We start from the raw sequence: 13,890 nt of genomic DNA, 5'->3' as shown, positions 1-13,890 counted from the left end.
TCAGTGAAAATATATATTTTTCCCCCTGGCCAGGTGGCTCAGTTGGTTGGAGCATTGTCCCTTACACCAAAAAGCTGCATGTTCAGTTCCTGCTTGGGCACCTACCTAGACTGAGGGTTTGATCTCCAGTCTGGGAGCATTGAGGATGCAGTGAATCAATGTTTCTCTTTCTCTCTCTCTAAAAGCAACTAAGATTTAACTACATTGGACTTCTGTCAAGATGGCAGCATAGGTAAACATGGCTTGCCTCCTCGCACAACCACAGCAAAATTACAACTAAACTATAGAAAGACTATCACTCAGAGCCGTCAGAAATTGAGTTGAATGGAAGCTCAACAACTACAGAATTAAAGAAACCACATCCATCCAGACTGGTAGGAAGGGCGAAGATGCAGAATGCACTTGTACCACATCCATGTGTAGTGGACAAAAATTCAGGAAGGATACTTGGTAGTGGGGAGTCCCAGCCCCACACCAGGCCCCCTAGCCCAGGGTTCCAGTGCTAGGAAGGTAAGTCCCTGTAACTTCTGGCTGCAAAAACCAGTGGGAATTGAGTTGGTGGAAGAAACTGCTAGAGTCTCTTAAAGAACTCACACACAGACTTATTTAGACTCACCAGGGTAGCAGCTTGAAAGGTATAGTAGTACATGGGGAAGAACGGAAGCCATCAAGACAGGAGCCAGGAAACAGCTTTCTCCCAGAAAGAAAGGCAGGCAGGGACCATTGTCCCTCTTGTGTAGCTTCCCCACAGAGCAACAGAGCCTGCAGGTGGGTACCATATCTGAGACTCCATCAACCTGGCTAACTGTTTGCCCTGCCCTAGAGATCTCTGAGGCTCCATCCCCCCAACTTGTGGGCCAACCCAAGCTGTTAACACTGGTTTTTCCATATAAATGGTTGGTCTTGGCTCATGCTTCACAATTTCCTAAATCTTCTCAAACAAACAACAGATGGACTTACTGAGTCCCCATACCTCTTGCTTAGTGGCCCTAGGCCTGGAACTAGCAGTACCCAGCCTAGGTTCACAGCTTAGCTTCACCTGCAACTTCCAAGCCCAGCACAAGTAGCAGCCACCTGAAGATTGCTTTATAGCTCAGGAAGGGTGGCCCTAAGCCAAACACAAGTGGGGAATGACCTTGGCCTGTACCACCTGGGGAAACTCCAGAGTCTATAGACTCAGTGGACATCTACAGACCATGTTGGAGCACCATCACCCTGCCCCCACACAGCTGATTCTCCAAGGAGGACAGAGGTTGGTGTTCTGTGGTCACAGCCAGTCCTTGAAGCTGACTAGTCTAGGTGAATCCCTCCCACTGACCTGTCAACAGCAATCAGGGTCCAACTATAAGAGGAGGGTGTACTCAGCCCACATGAAGGGCACACCTTGAGTACCCAGCTTGGGTGATAGGGGAGGCTGTGCCATTAGACCCCACAGGATAATTACTACATCAGGCTACACTACCAAGATAGGGAGTCACAGCAGCTCTACCTAATACACAGAAACAAACATAGGAAGGCTACCAAAATGAGGAGACAAAGAAAACTCCAGAAAAAGAACTGAACAAAATGGAGATAATTGATACATTCAAAGTGCAGAGTTCAAAACACTGGTTATATGGACACTCAATGAACTTAGTGAGGACCTAAACAGCATAAAAAAGATATAGTCAGAAATGAAGGATACACTAATTGAAATAAAAAACAATTTACAGGGAACCAACAGTGGAGCTGAAGAAGCCAAGAATCAAATCAATGATTTGGAACATAAGGAAGCAGAAAACCACCAATCAGAACAAGAACAAGAAAAAAGAATACAAAAACACAAGGATAGTGGAAGGAGCCTCTGGAACCACTTCAAGCATTCCAACATTTGCATGACAGCAGTACAAGGAGAAGAAAAAGAACAAGAAATTAGACCTGTTTGAAAAAAAAAAATGAAAGAAAACTTCTTCAAATTTGGTGAAGAAAATAGACATGCAAATGCAGAGAGCACAGAAAGTCCCAAACAAGATGGACACAAAGAGGCCCACTCCAAGACTCATCATAATTAAAATACCAAAGGTTAAAGATAAAGAATCTTAAAAGCAGCAAGAGAAAAGCAGTTAGTTACTTACAGGAAGTTCCCACAAGACTATGAGTGGATTTCTCCAAAGAAACTTTGTAGGCTAGAAGGGACTGGCAAGAAATATTCAAAGTCATGAAAAGCAGGAACCTAAAGCCAGAATTGCTCTACCCAGCAAAGCTACCATTTAGATATGAAGGTCAGATACAGAGCTTTCTAGACAAGAAAAAACTAAAGGAGTTCATAAATCCAAACCATTATTATATGAAATGTTAAAGAGACTTATTTAATAAAAAAGTTGCCAGATGGGAGAGGGATATGGGGAAAGGGGTGAGGAGGTGAGGGGATTAAGAAGTACAAATAGGTAGCTACACAATAACTATGGGGGTGTAAAGTATAGTATGGGGAATGGAGTAGCTAAAGAACTTATACACATGACCCATGGACACGAACAAGGGGGTACGGATGGCCCGAAAGAGTTGGGAATGCTGAGCGGAAGGGGGGGGGAGGGAGAAAAGTGGGACAACTGTAATAGCATAATCAATAAAATATAATTTAATAAAATAGAATCAATTAAAACAAATCCTCAGGTGATGATTAATTTCTCTTTCTTTTCTTTCTTGACAGAAGGGAAGGGAGGCAGAAAGAGAGGGAGCAAAACATCGATGTGAGAGAGAAGCTTCAATTGGTTGCCTTCCATACATGCCCCAACAGTGACCAAACCTGCAATGTAGGCATGTGCTCTACCAGAAATAGCACCAGTGACATTTCGCTTTGCCGAAACAATTGAGCCACACTGTCAGGGTACACAGTAATCTTTTAAAAACAAACCTTGGAGCTCTTTGGTCCTCTGCTAAACTTGATCCTTTAAGTTTGCTCTTAATAAGCTACAGGGCATGGTTACATATTGTGTGAACAGTACTGTGTCCCTGAAACAGATATATTGGAGTCATACTCCTTGGTACTTGTGAATGTGATCTAATTTAGAAATAGGGTCAATGCAAATATAATTAAGAAGTATTAGAGAAAGTCATACTGGAGGAGAGTGCACCCTTAATCCAATATGGCTAGTGTTCTTTTATGAGAAGGACAGACCCATGGGGGATATTCCTATATGACATCAGAGATGGAGACTGAGGTGTGGCTGCAATCTAGGAAACAAGGATCAGTGGCAAACCCTTAAAGCTGGGGAGAGGGAAGGAAGGATTCTCTTCTGTAGATTTCAGAGAAAGTGTGGCTCTGCTAATACGAAATACAAGACTTCTAGCTTCCAGAACCGAGAGAGAATACATTACTGTTGTTTTAAGCTACCCACTCTGTGGTACTTCAATACAGCAGACCTAGGAACTAATATACCATCCATCTAACAAGTCACATCACTCTCCCTGCTTCTGCACAGATGACAAGTTGACCACTTTAAGATACTGGAATAGATCATCCTCCCTTCTTACTGTACACATGGGGTTTCCGTCCACCTACAAGTTCCTTTGTAAATTACCAACCACTTAACTCCTATTCAAACAGCTTCTTCCCCAAGCTTTCCTCTGATACTCCCAGGCAGTTAAATACTTGCTCCTCAGTGTTCCCAAGAGTGCCTGGTTCATGACATACTGAACCACTTAGCACATTACAGCCATTATTGTTACCATGTCTATTCATTCTTGCAGACTGAGCACTTAGTGGGCAGGGACTATGTTTAAATCTCCAGGGCCTAGCAGGCTATAGGTACTTAAGTATAGAATCAATGAATAAAATGAGATTCAAATAGTAACAAGAGTAACTAATACATGCCATCTAGGAAAATTTAATTAACAATGGATATTTTTATTAAATAATACTGTTCCAGGCACACAAAATATCATCAATTTACTGAAAAACAAACCTTATCTATACAATTAGAGCAGTGGCGAGGAAACCTGTGACTGAAGAATGCCACTAAAGAACACACAAAACTTACCGGGGGCGTTTTCTGAGAGAGCTCTCTATTCAGCCTGTCAGTGAAGCTCTGTATTAGCGTGTTTCCTCCCGCCACTATCACACTGCCATAGAGACCCTAGGACGCAAACAAAAGTAAGGCAGTTCAGAGTGTTTCCAACAGTTTGCAAACACAACTACAGGTAAGACCATGCCTGCCACTACAATGTCCCTTTCTTTTTAAGTTGTTATACTTTTACACAGACCTAATACTTAATCCAGTGGTCCCCAGTACTGGCTGCACATTCCACCCACTTAGCCAGGTTTTAAAACACTAGTAACTGGGGCACTTCAGTAAAACCTCTGGGGATGGGGTTTGAGTTAGTTGTTTACAGCTCTCTAGGTGACGGTAATATGCATTAAGGTATAAGGACCACTAACTCAAAGCAATTATTCTAAAACCCGTCATAATTTTTGGAGATAGCTGCCATATTTAATTGGAAATATAGTTTAAGCATTAGAGTTAATGCCTTCAACTTAAAATGCTCCTCTGGAAGTTCTGGTATTTAAAATTAGACAGTGTGACTCTTTAATGATTGTGATGGGCAACACACACTCTGACAAGAATCCCGGAAAATCACCGCCATTGTCCTCTTCTACGGTGTGCACTAGAACCACATGGCGAACTTTTACAACATTTACAACATCTACATGCTGAGGTCTCTCCAGACAAAAATAAATTCCTACTTACAGGGTATACATATATATCTCTAATTTGCAAGAATGCATCAGAAAGTTAAATGTCAGCCTGCTTTTTTTTGTGGGTAAATTCATATTACAAAAATTTATACCAAGTGCATAAATCGTCTCACTTTGGAAAGAAAATGGAATACAAAAGAGTCTCCTCTGCAATCAATATTAGTTAAAAGAAGTTTCACTAAAAAGAGAAAGCTATCACTCTCTTACAGTAAATGTACTTCAACTGCCTTTCCCCAAAAGTGGCCTTGACTTTGCACTAAAAGATTACACAATTTTATCCCTACTGTCCTAGAAACAGCACATGCCTGCTAGGTGACTAGCTGAAATAAAGAACTTTTTTTTAATAGCATCCAAAGTCTTTTTAAACAACATGGTTTCTAAATCCACCCTCGGCATTTGCTGTAAGCAACAGAATTAACTCAAAGAAAAGCGAGGCAATATATTGGCTACAAACTAAAACCAGTGTTTTAATTTGAAATAATCAATCTAATGATCAGTATGGTGTTATAATATGGAGTTAGTGTTTAAAACGTGAAAAAGCAGAAAATTATCAAGTAAAGGATATTATCTAAACTACATTCCTCATACAAGTGACATAATTTAAACACCTTATTAAAAAATAAAAGGATAACCATATAACAAACAGGAAAAATCACCGATCATAGGTATTTTCGGACAGGGGACCGTTCCATGTAGTGTGGGAATATAGCCCAGTCCCCAATAGGAAAGGCCAGTGGGAGTGAGGTCCAGCACACAGAAGCCGCACCCATGGATAGGTTCTCCCGTGGGGAATCAGGCCTGCATTGTACCTAGGCTGCTATGACACTTGCTTTTGCTAAAACTCCCTCATCCCGGATTGATGCAGCAAATGTTTACTGCACAACACTAAAGTAACTTCCTAAAGTCTGTGCTAAACCTCCCAAGTATGGAATGTAACCTTGATCTGTAACATCCTTCTCTTTGAAGTAATTAGCAACATTCTTATCTTTGTTATCTGTAAAAGGTAATCACCTACAGTGAACCTGTGCATAGTAAATGAGGACCATTCTCGATGTAACGTGCCCAGAAAAGCAATAAAAGTCTGTCCAGGCAGAGGTCGAGGTCGGGACCCTCTCTCTCACTTAGACAGAGGCCATGCCGTCCCCTTTTCACCACAGGACTTCTGCAGTCTGTTTGAATTTGTCTCTTGCAACCATGACACATGGATCCTGCTGCCCAGGGTCAGCCTCATTTTGGTTTGTCACATTTTAGGAAATCTCTAGAACAGCACTGTCCAAAAGAACTGTGTGATGATGGAAATGCTATATATCTGCACTGGCCTGCAGTGGCTACTAGCTATATCTATAATGTGGTAGTATGAATACAGAACTGACCTTCAAATGTTTATTATTTTTTTTTATTTAAATTGCCACATGGGGCTATTAGGTACCACATTGGACACCACAGCTCTAGAGTTTCATATTTTTTCTTTTCTAACACATCATTATTTCCTATTTTCTGTTATAAAATGGACTTCAAAATCCATGGCCAAGATGCCAACTTAAATAATGATCTGAGGTTATTTTGGTGCCCGAAAATACACCTTCACATAATAAACAGGAAGCTGGACTTACGGGTCTGATATCAATATCGCACATTCCAACACTTGTAGTGACGACGTGACTGACTCCCAGCATTGTATTTCCTGATAATCCCTACAACAGAGCACAGTGAGTGGTGACACAGAGAACTTCAAACAATAAAACGCATCTAAAAAATTTTAGTATTATCTAGGTTTTATAATTATACAAGATCTCTAGATATACAGGAAAAGCCAGGCTAACTATGAAATAAACCTTCATACCTTTACATTGGAAGGGTCAAATAATCCTTCCGGGATCTTTAACCGTTCTGCTCCAAAATCACAGTTGTAGCCATTGGGGAATTCATAATGAACAGTTGGCATCTGTGCGGCTACTCTGAAAACATATTAAACTTTATTAAACAAAGACAAAAACAGTCCTCTTCAAAAATTATAAACTACTAAGGAATCAATGGACATAAAAGCAGAGTGAGAATAACTGTTCTCTTTGAAAATGTTATTCCATATTCCTTAACATAACTTTTTACCTTTTGACCAGTTAAGCATATTCTATTATACTTTTTTAATGTAAATCACCTCCTTTCCTCATTTAGGAAGTATACAGTTTTCTAAAAGATTAGTATGAAAATTTTTATGACCTATTAAATTACGTCTTGTAAACAAAATTATAAAACATACTGTTCATCATAAGTTGAATCCGATACTTGCAATACTGAAGCTTGAAAATCCTGGATAACACACTATGGATAAAAACAAGAAAGTTTAAGAAACAAGGTTATTGAATTTACCCTTGCAATCTATACCTGAGTAACATTATCTCCAAAATACTTTTCTTAAGTACTCACCCTAGGTGGGTAAGTACTTTCAAGTGTATAAATCTATCCAGCAAGGACTCCTGAATTTCAAAGAAACTCAATTATATGAATCTGAATTAAAAGCTAAAATGCAGAACAGTTAAATCAAAACACTAATGGAATGATGATGAGATAAAAACTAGGAACCCTTTTACCACAGTCTTGCATAACAAGACCAGTTTCAAAACACTGTTTTTACCATAAAAATATGCTCAGACTTAGAAGATTTCATTAGCTAAATATATTAAAAACATGCATATATATTGCATTTGAAGTAATTTTTAATGACTGCATTAGTGTAAAACAATGAAAAAATCTGCTCTGAAATACAAATGATGTCTTGGTTTAAAGGATACATCTTGTCTAATAATATCCTGGCAAGTTTACTAACCATCTTCACAAGTCTTCCTTGTACTGAGCACCCACAAAAATTTTCTATATTTAGGCACAAAAACATTTAGAGAGGATATATCCCTGCTTTTATATCCTTTTACTGTGAGAAATAAATGTATATCTGTGCTGTGAGTGTTTGTTTTACTAACATCTCCCAGTCAGTCAGTAAGTCGTATATTCAGAAATGTGCCCTGGCTGGAATAACTCAGTGGATTGAGCATCTGCCTGCAAACCAAAAGGTCCTGGTTTGATTCCCAGTCAGGGCACATGCCTGCGTTATAGCCCAGGTCCCCAGTTGGAGGTATACAAGGGGCAACTGATCAATGTCTCTCCCACACATCAATGTTTCTCTCCCTCTTTCTCCCTTCCTTTCCCTCGCTCTAAAAATAAATTTAAAAATTTTAAAAGCATGGAGTTTTACTAAAAAGAATCTCTCATTGGTTCCCTGCTATCAACAATAACAAATTTTTTTCATACCTGGATGAATGTAGGAAAGAGAATATAAAGAGCCATACCAGCAGGTCACCACACATGAAAACCATTTTCTCCACAAAAAAATATCTTAAAACAGCATAATGCTTGTTTTCCCCCCATCAAACCAAAGTTCCTTCCAAGTCTCACCACAGTAATCCACATAAATCTATAGTTTGTTGACATATTGGGTTGGGCAAAAAGTTGGTTCTGTTTTTTCCATACGACAGCTCTAGTAGTACTTAGTTGTCTTTTAACTTCATTCAAAACAATTTTGTTAGGTTGTATGTGACCGCTCTCATATCAGTGAGCACTTAAAAAACTTATCAAAATTGGTGAATGTTTGTGTAGCCATTTTAACACTGAAGATGGAAAAAAAATATGCATCATTTTTGGCATATTATGCTTATTATTTCAAGAAAGGTAAAAATGCAACTGAAACATAAAAAGATTTGTGCAGTGTATGGAGAAGGTGCTGTTACTGATTGAATGTGTCAAAAGTGGTTTGAGAAGTTTCATGCTAGAGATTTCTCTTCGGATGATGCTCCATGGTCAGGTGGGCAAGATGAAGTTGATAGCAATCCAATCGAGACATTGACTGAGAATAATGAATGTTATACCATGTGGGAGCTAGCCAACATACTCAAATATCCATATCAATAGTTATTGGCGAAAAACTTTTTGGCCAACCTAATATTTGTTTGGTAAGTATGAAATGCAACCTCACCCCCCCAAAAATCTATTAATTCTGTTTGTAGAGTATCATTAAAAATGTAAAATTTGAAAACTATGTTATATTGTATTCTAAGACTTACAGGCTATAACTCTTTCATAAAGAGGATAATGGTTACTTACGTTACACATATAATTATGCCAAGATCTTGTAACCGGTGGCAACTTCTCTTTTTTTTTCCAGTTTGCTGGAGATCCTTCACGCACAGGTTCCTGAGTACCAAGAACATAAGCTAGAATAACAGAGCTCACAACACGAGGTGAAGAGGTGGAGATAAATTCCAAAAAGAAAACTCAGGGAAAATATTTTTTAAAAATTTTATAGTAAAAATATAACAGGCCTGGATGGTGTGGCTCAGTGGACTGAATGCCAGACTGTGAACCAAAGGGTCACCAGTTAGATTCCCAGTCAGGGCTCATGCCTGGGTTGCAGGCCAGGTTCCCAGTAGGGGGCGTGGGAGAGGCAACCACACATTGATGTTTCTCTCCCTCTCATTCTCCCTTCCTTCCCCTCTCTATAAATAAGTAAAAGCTTCAAAAATATATATGTGTGTATATATATATATATATATATATATATATATATATATATACCAAAAAATTCAGTAGTCATCACTTACTTTTGATGCAATCATATATGGAGGAATGAGTTCTATATTCATTTCCTGGAAGAGTTCTCTGCATTGCATAGTAATAAAATCTCCAGCAAGGGGGGATTTCACGATACCTATGAAAAAAAGTAAACAAGGCTAGGACAGCATTAAGTTCAAACTCCTTGGGACAAATGTCCTCAGTGGATTTATATGTCAATAATTCTTTTCAAAGAGAACTAACAGAGCTATCCCTCAAAGCATGCATCAAGCTATGCATCAGTTTTAAATTCATGTTATACACCACATTTTAAAAAAGTCTCTTCAAAAAGACATTATTTGGAACTTGGTATGTTTTGACAGCCCAGTTTCATTGTCTGTGTCTTCTTGACAGCTAACACGGTCTCGGAGCCCGCTGGTTAAATACATGTACCTTGCTGAAGGACGTAGCCATCGTGGACTGGAATTGCAGTGGTATGAGTGGCTCCACTGTCCAAAATAAGCCCAGTAGAGCGCCCATTAGCAAATCTAGTTTAAAGCATTAAGGACAAGTAAGAATTAAGGCTCCTAAAAATAATGTTTATTATAAAGGGTAGGTTTTATGAAGGCATTTGTAAACAGAGGCATTATGGCTTGAAATGTGTGAAAGTAAATCTAGGGCTTAAAATTGGTATCAAACAATGACTCTGGACTAGAAACAAATGACAACAGGCAGGACTGACTTCCAGACTGGTGGTGGGAAGAACTTGGGGAACCCTCCTTCCTGCAGAGTCCTGTTAAGTTGGTCAAAACTAACACAAGTGCACACTCAGAGTCTCTGGAGATATATCTAAGGGCTTATAACAAGTTGAGAAGCATTTACTTAATGAAATCCACAGAAACTCGGTAAGCACAGAGGGAGGCTGTGGACTTTGAGCTAGGAACTAAGGGCATGTCACAAAGAATTCACAAAGTAGTTCAGCATTGTGGCAGCTGAGTGGCAGTGCCCATCCAGGTCGACTCAACACCATGAATATGGGCAGTTCCCACTTTGCACAGCTTGGCCCAGAACATCTTGAACACTGTTTAGCAATGGAGCCACTTACTTGGTCATCAATTATTTACTCTGCATCTACTGTGTGCCTAGTGATGAGTCTCATGGTCAATAAATGAGGGAAGGAAAGAGGTCAGTCTGGTACCAGCATTCCTTCAGCACAGAAGACACACAAAGGTGAACCAACTGTCTCTGCCCTGAGGTATATCCTGTTTAGTGAAGTAGAAATCAGTAGGTAAAGCTGTAAAAAGAACAGCTCAGGATGATGGGGGTAGTATGGAGAGACCACCTGACCAATTCCTGGGAAATCTTAGTATAAGCTGGGGAGGGGGACATTGGAAAGAGGAGGAACATGAGAAAAAGCTGTGAGGCAAGAGAGCAGGTGAGGTCAGGGAAATATAAGTAGTTCAGTAGTATAGCCTGGAAGAAGAATGAAGGAACGAATGAGGAAGATGATTCTGGCTTAAAGCTGCCTGGCAACTAAGAAAGATTATTAAGAGGAAGGGTTGCAGTAATCCCAGAAACAGCTTGCACCTAAGGAGTTCACTAGTACAGCCTGGAAGAAGAATGAAGAAGATGATTCTGGCTTACAGCTGGCTGGCATTTAACAAAGATTAATGGAGCTTCCGTGTGAAGAATGGGCAAGATAAGAGAAAGGGGCATGGAGGGTGGTGGGAGGCTGGTGGAGGGTATGGGGTTGTAAATGGTGAAGGATGGAGACCTGACTTGAGCTGGTGAACACACAAGATGGATGGAGATGCTGTGTTGTAGCACTGTGCACCTGAAACCTGTATAACTTTGTTAACTAGTGTCACCCCAACAAATTCAATAAAAAGGGGAAGAAAAATCTTAAGAGGAAAGGTTGCAGTAATCCTGGAAACAGTTTGCACCTAAGGCAAGGGTAGTGAATATAGAAAAATAAATGGATTTGACAGATGTTTGGTGAAAAATACATGGATCTTGATGACCAATACATTTTAAGGGTTAAAGAGAAAGATTTCAGGTCTGGGCAACTGCGAGAAAGAATAAATTTGAGGGGAGAGAAGATAAAGTCAGTAGTGGACAAAATGAGCTTCAAGTGCTCATACAGATAACAGAACATGTTCTTCTGGGCAGCGGAGCCTGGAGCTCACAAGAAAGATCTGGAATACAGATATGGAATGGAAGTTTTCACTGTATAACTGGTGTCTGAAGTCAAGGAAATTTGTAAGTTAAGCCAGAAAGAGCATGTCAAGAGACATGAAGGGCTAAGGGCAAAACAACAATGAGGAATGGGCAGAGATGATCAGAGGAAAGGAGTCTGAGAATAAAATGGCCAGAAAGAGGGTTAGTTATTTATCTGTTTTTACTGCTACTCTATTGACCTCTTGCTACCTTTTAAACTACATTCATTCTCCAACAGTATGCAGCTTGGACAGCAGAAAATTGAAGCCTTCCTTTTAGCTTAAGGTGTCAATAGGACAGAGCCTGCAGCTGGTAGACAGGAGAACTCAGCTATCATCAATTAAGCCAGATAAAACAATGCTACTGTTGTCATTAATATTTTTGTTCTAGCCCTGACCAGTGTGGCTCAGTTGGCTCCCATCATCTTGCAAAGTGAAAGGTCACCGGTTCGATTTTTGGTCAGGGTTGCAGGTTCGGTCCCCAGACGGGGCACACAAGAGGCAACCGATTAATGTTTCTCACATCAATGTTTCTCTCCCTCACTTTCCCCTCCTTTCCCCCCCTCTCTAAAAATAAATAAAATCTTTAAAAGATATTTTTGTTTATAGAAAATATAATTATTCTTTTCATAAAAATGTGTTACCAGGTCTATTTTTGGTACTTTAAACTGAACTAATAAATAAAAGTTAAATTCTTAGTTTTACTTTGTCATGCAATAATATTGGTAGACATTACTCACATAAACAAAAGCTCTTACGGATTTTCAGTAATTTTTAAAAGTGTAGAGCAGTCCTGATGCCATCCTTTTGAGACATCAAAACAATTTTAGAATAACACTAAAATGTACTTTGTCTTTTTCACTGTCATTCTCTCATGACTATATAATGAAGTTTTCCAGAGGGTATGTTGTGTGTGATACACTACATACTGAATGTAAAAGCATTATATGAGACTTCAATTTCCACTATTAAGTTCAACATTAAAGAGAGTGAAAAAATTTTAAGTGATGCCACTGCTCTTCTCATTAATTTTTTGGGTTTTGGAAAATTGCAATTTTTCTTGAAAATATTTATATTAACGTACAATAAATTTATTATTAATTAAAATAACAGTAAGCAAATATAATTTTAACTTTCTTTTTAAATTTATAATATGGTAAATACTGCCAGATGCAACCCACATAAATAAAAACTATGGATGTACAAAGTTTGAGAACTACTGAGCTAGAAGACAACACCGATTTCCCTGACTGGTGGTGTTATAGTAAAACACCACCAGTCAGGGAAATCCAGAAATGTGGGAACTTCTACAGGACAATCTACTCCCTGAACAAAAAAAGGGGAGGAGGAGGAGAACCTATATATTAAAAGAGACCTAAGAGACACTGTCCAAATACAACATATAACCCTTGTTGTTTGGACCCTGATTCAAACATGCTAAACTTTTTTTTTTTTTTTTTTAAAGTTTTTTTTTTTAAGATTTTATTTTATTTTATTTTTAGAGAGGGAAGGGAGGGAGGGAGGGAGGGAGAGGGAGAGAGAGAGAAACATTAATGTGCGGTTGCTGGGGGTTATGGCCTGCAACCCAGGAATGTACCCTGGCTGGGAATCGAACCTGGGACACTTTGGTTCCCAGCCCGCGCTCAATCCACTGAGCTACGCCAGCCAGGGTAAACTTTTTAAAGATAAGATCAACTGTGGTTACATCTTTTTGTTGTTGTTGTTTTTAAAGATTTTATTTATTTATTTTTAGAGAGGGAAGGGAGGGAGATAGAGAGAGAGAGAGAAACATCAATGTGCAGTTGCTGGGGGCTATGGCCTGCAACCCAGGCACGTACCCTGACTGGGAATCGAACCTGCGACACTTTGGTTCATAGCCCGCGCTCAATCCACTGAGCTATGCCAGCCAGGGGCTTTTTGTTGTTGTTTTTAAAGAACATGGTAAAATCTTTTATAGATACATACATGTTCAAGTTTGTATGGCTAAAGTTAAAGTTGTCTGGGATTTCCTTCAAAATCATGTTGGGAGGGGAGATAGGTGAGGCTATAACTAATGCAACTTAGCTATGAGCTTAAAATTATTGAACTGGGGTGATAAACTTATGGAGAGTCAAGATAATTGTCTATCTTCTTTTGTGTCAGAAATTTTCTATAACAAAAGGTTAAAAAATAAAACAATGCCCAATTCTGCTTAGGTACTACTCCCTGTAAGGAAGCAGCCAAATAGACAGACCTACATTCAAATTCAGAAGTGCCATTTTCCAAATTGTGAACTTGGACCAACTTGCTTATTTTGACTCCATTTCCTGATGAGGTTAGTAAAAAATTAAATGAGGT

At 39.2% G+C, this 13,890-nt stretch overlaps 1 protein-coding gene across 1 annotated transcript in view; it reads right to left on the bottom strand.

The window, feature by feature from the left end:
* The window catches only part of LOC114490795 (actin-like protein 6A), a 29,796-nt gene that overhangs the window by 3,440 nt on the left and 12,466 nt on the right, over nt 1–13,890 (bottom strand). Inside the window, exons 6-12 of the mRNA XM_028504850.2 lie at nt 9,791–9,885; nt 9,388–9,494; nt 8,891–8,980; nt 6,996–7,057; nt 6,579–6,693; nt 6,349–6,429; nt 4,020–4,115 (exon numbers count right to left, since the gene is read on the bottom strand). Coding sequence (XP_028360651.1) covers nt 4,020–4,115; nt 6,349–6,429; nt 6,579–6,693; nt 6,996–7,057; nt 8,891–8,980; nt 9,388–9,494; nt 9,791–9,885 — 646 coding nt within the window. The remainder of the gene's footprint in view (nt 1–4,019; nt 4,116–6,348; nt 6,430–6,578; nt 6,694–6,995; nt 7,058–8,890; nt 8,981–9,387; nt 9,495–9,790; nt 9,886–13,890) is intronic.

Source organism: Phyllostomus discolor, chromosome 2, assembly GCF_004126475.2.
Source record: "Phyllostomus discolor isolate MPI-MPIP mPhyDis1 chromosome 2, mPhyDis1.pri.v3, whole genome shotgun sequence".
NCBI lineage: Eukaryota > Metazoa > Chordata > Mammalia > Chiroptera > Phyllostomidae > Phyllostomus > Phyllostomus discolor.
Note: the sequence above shows the minus strand (reverse complement) of the source record. Positions and strands in the feature narration are given on the sequence as shown.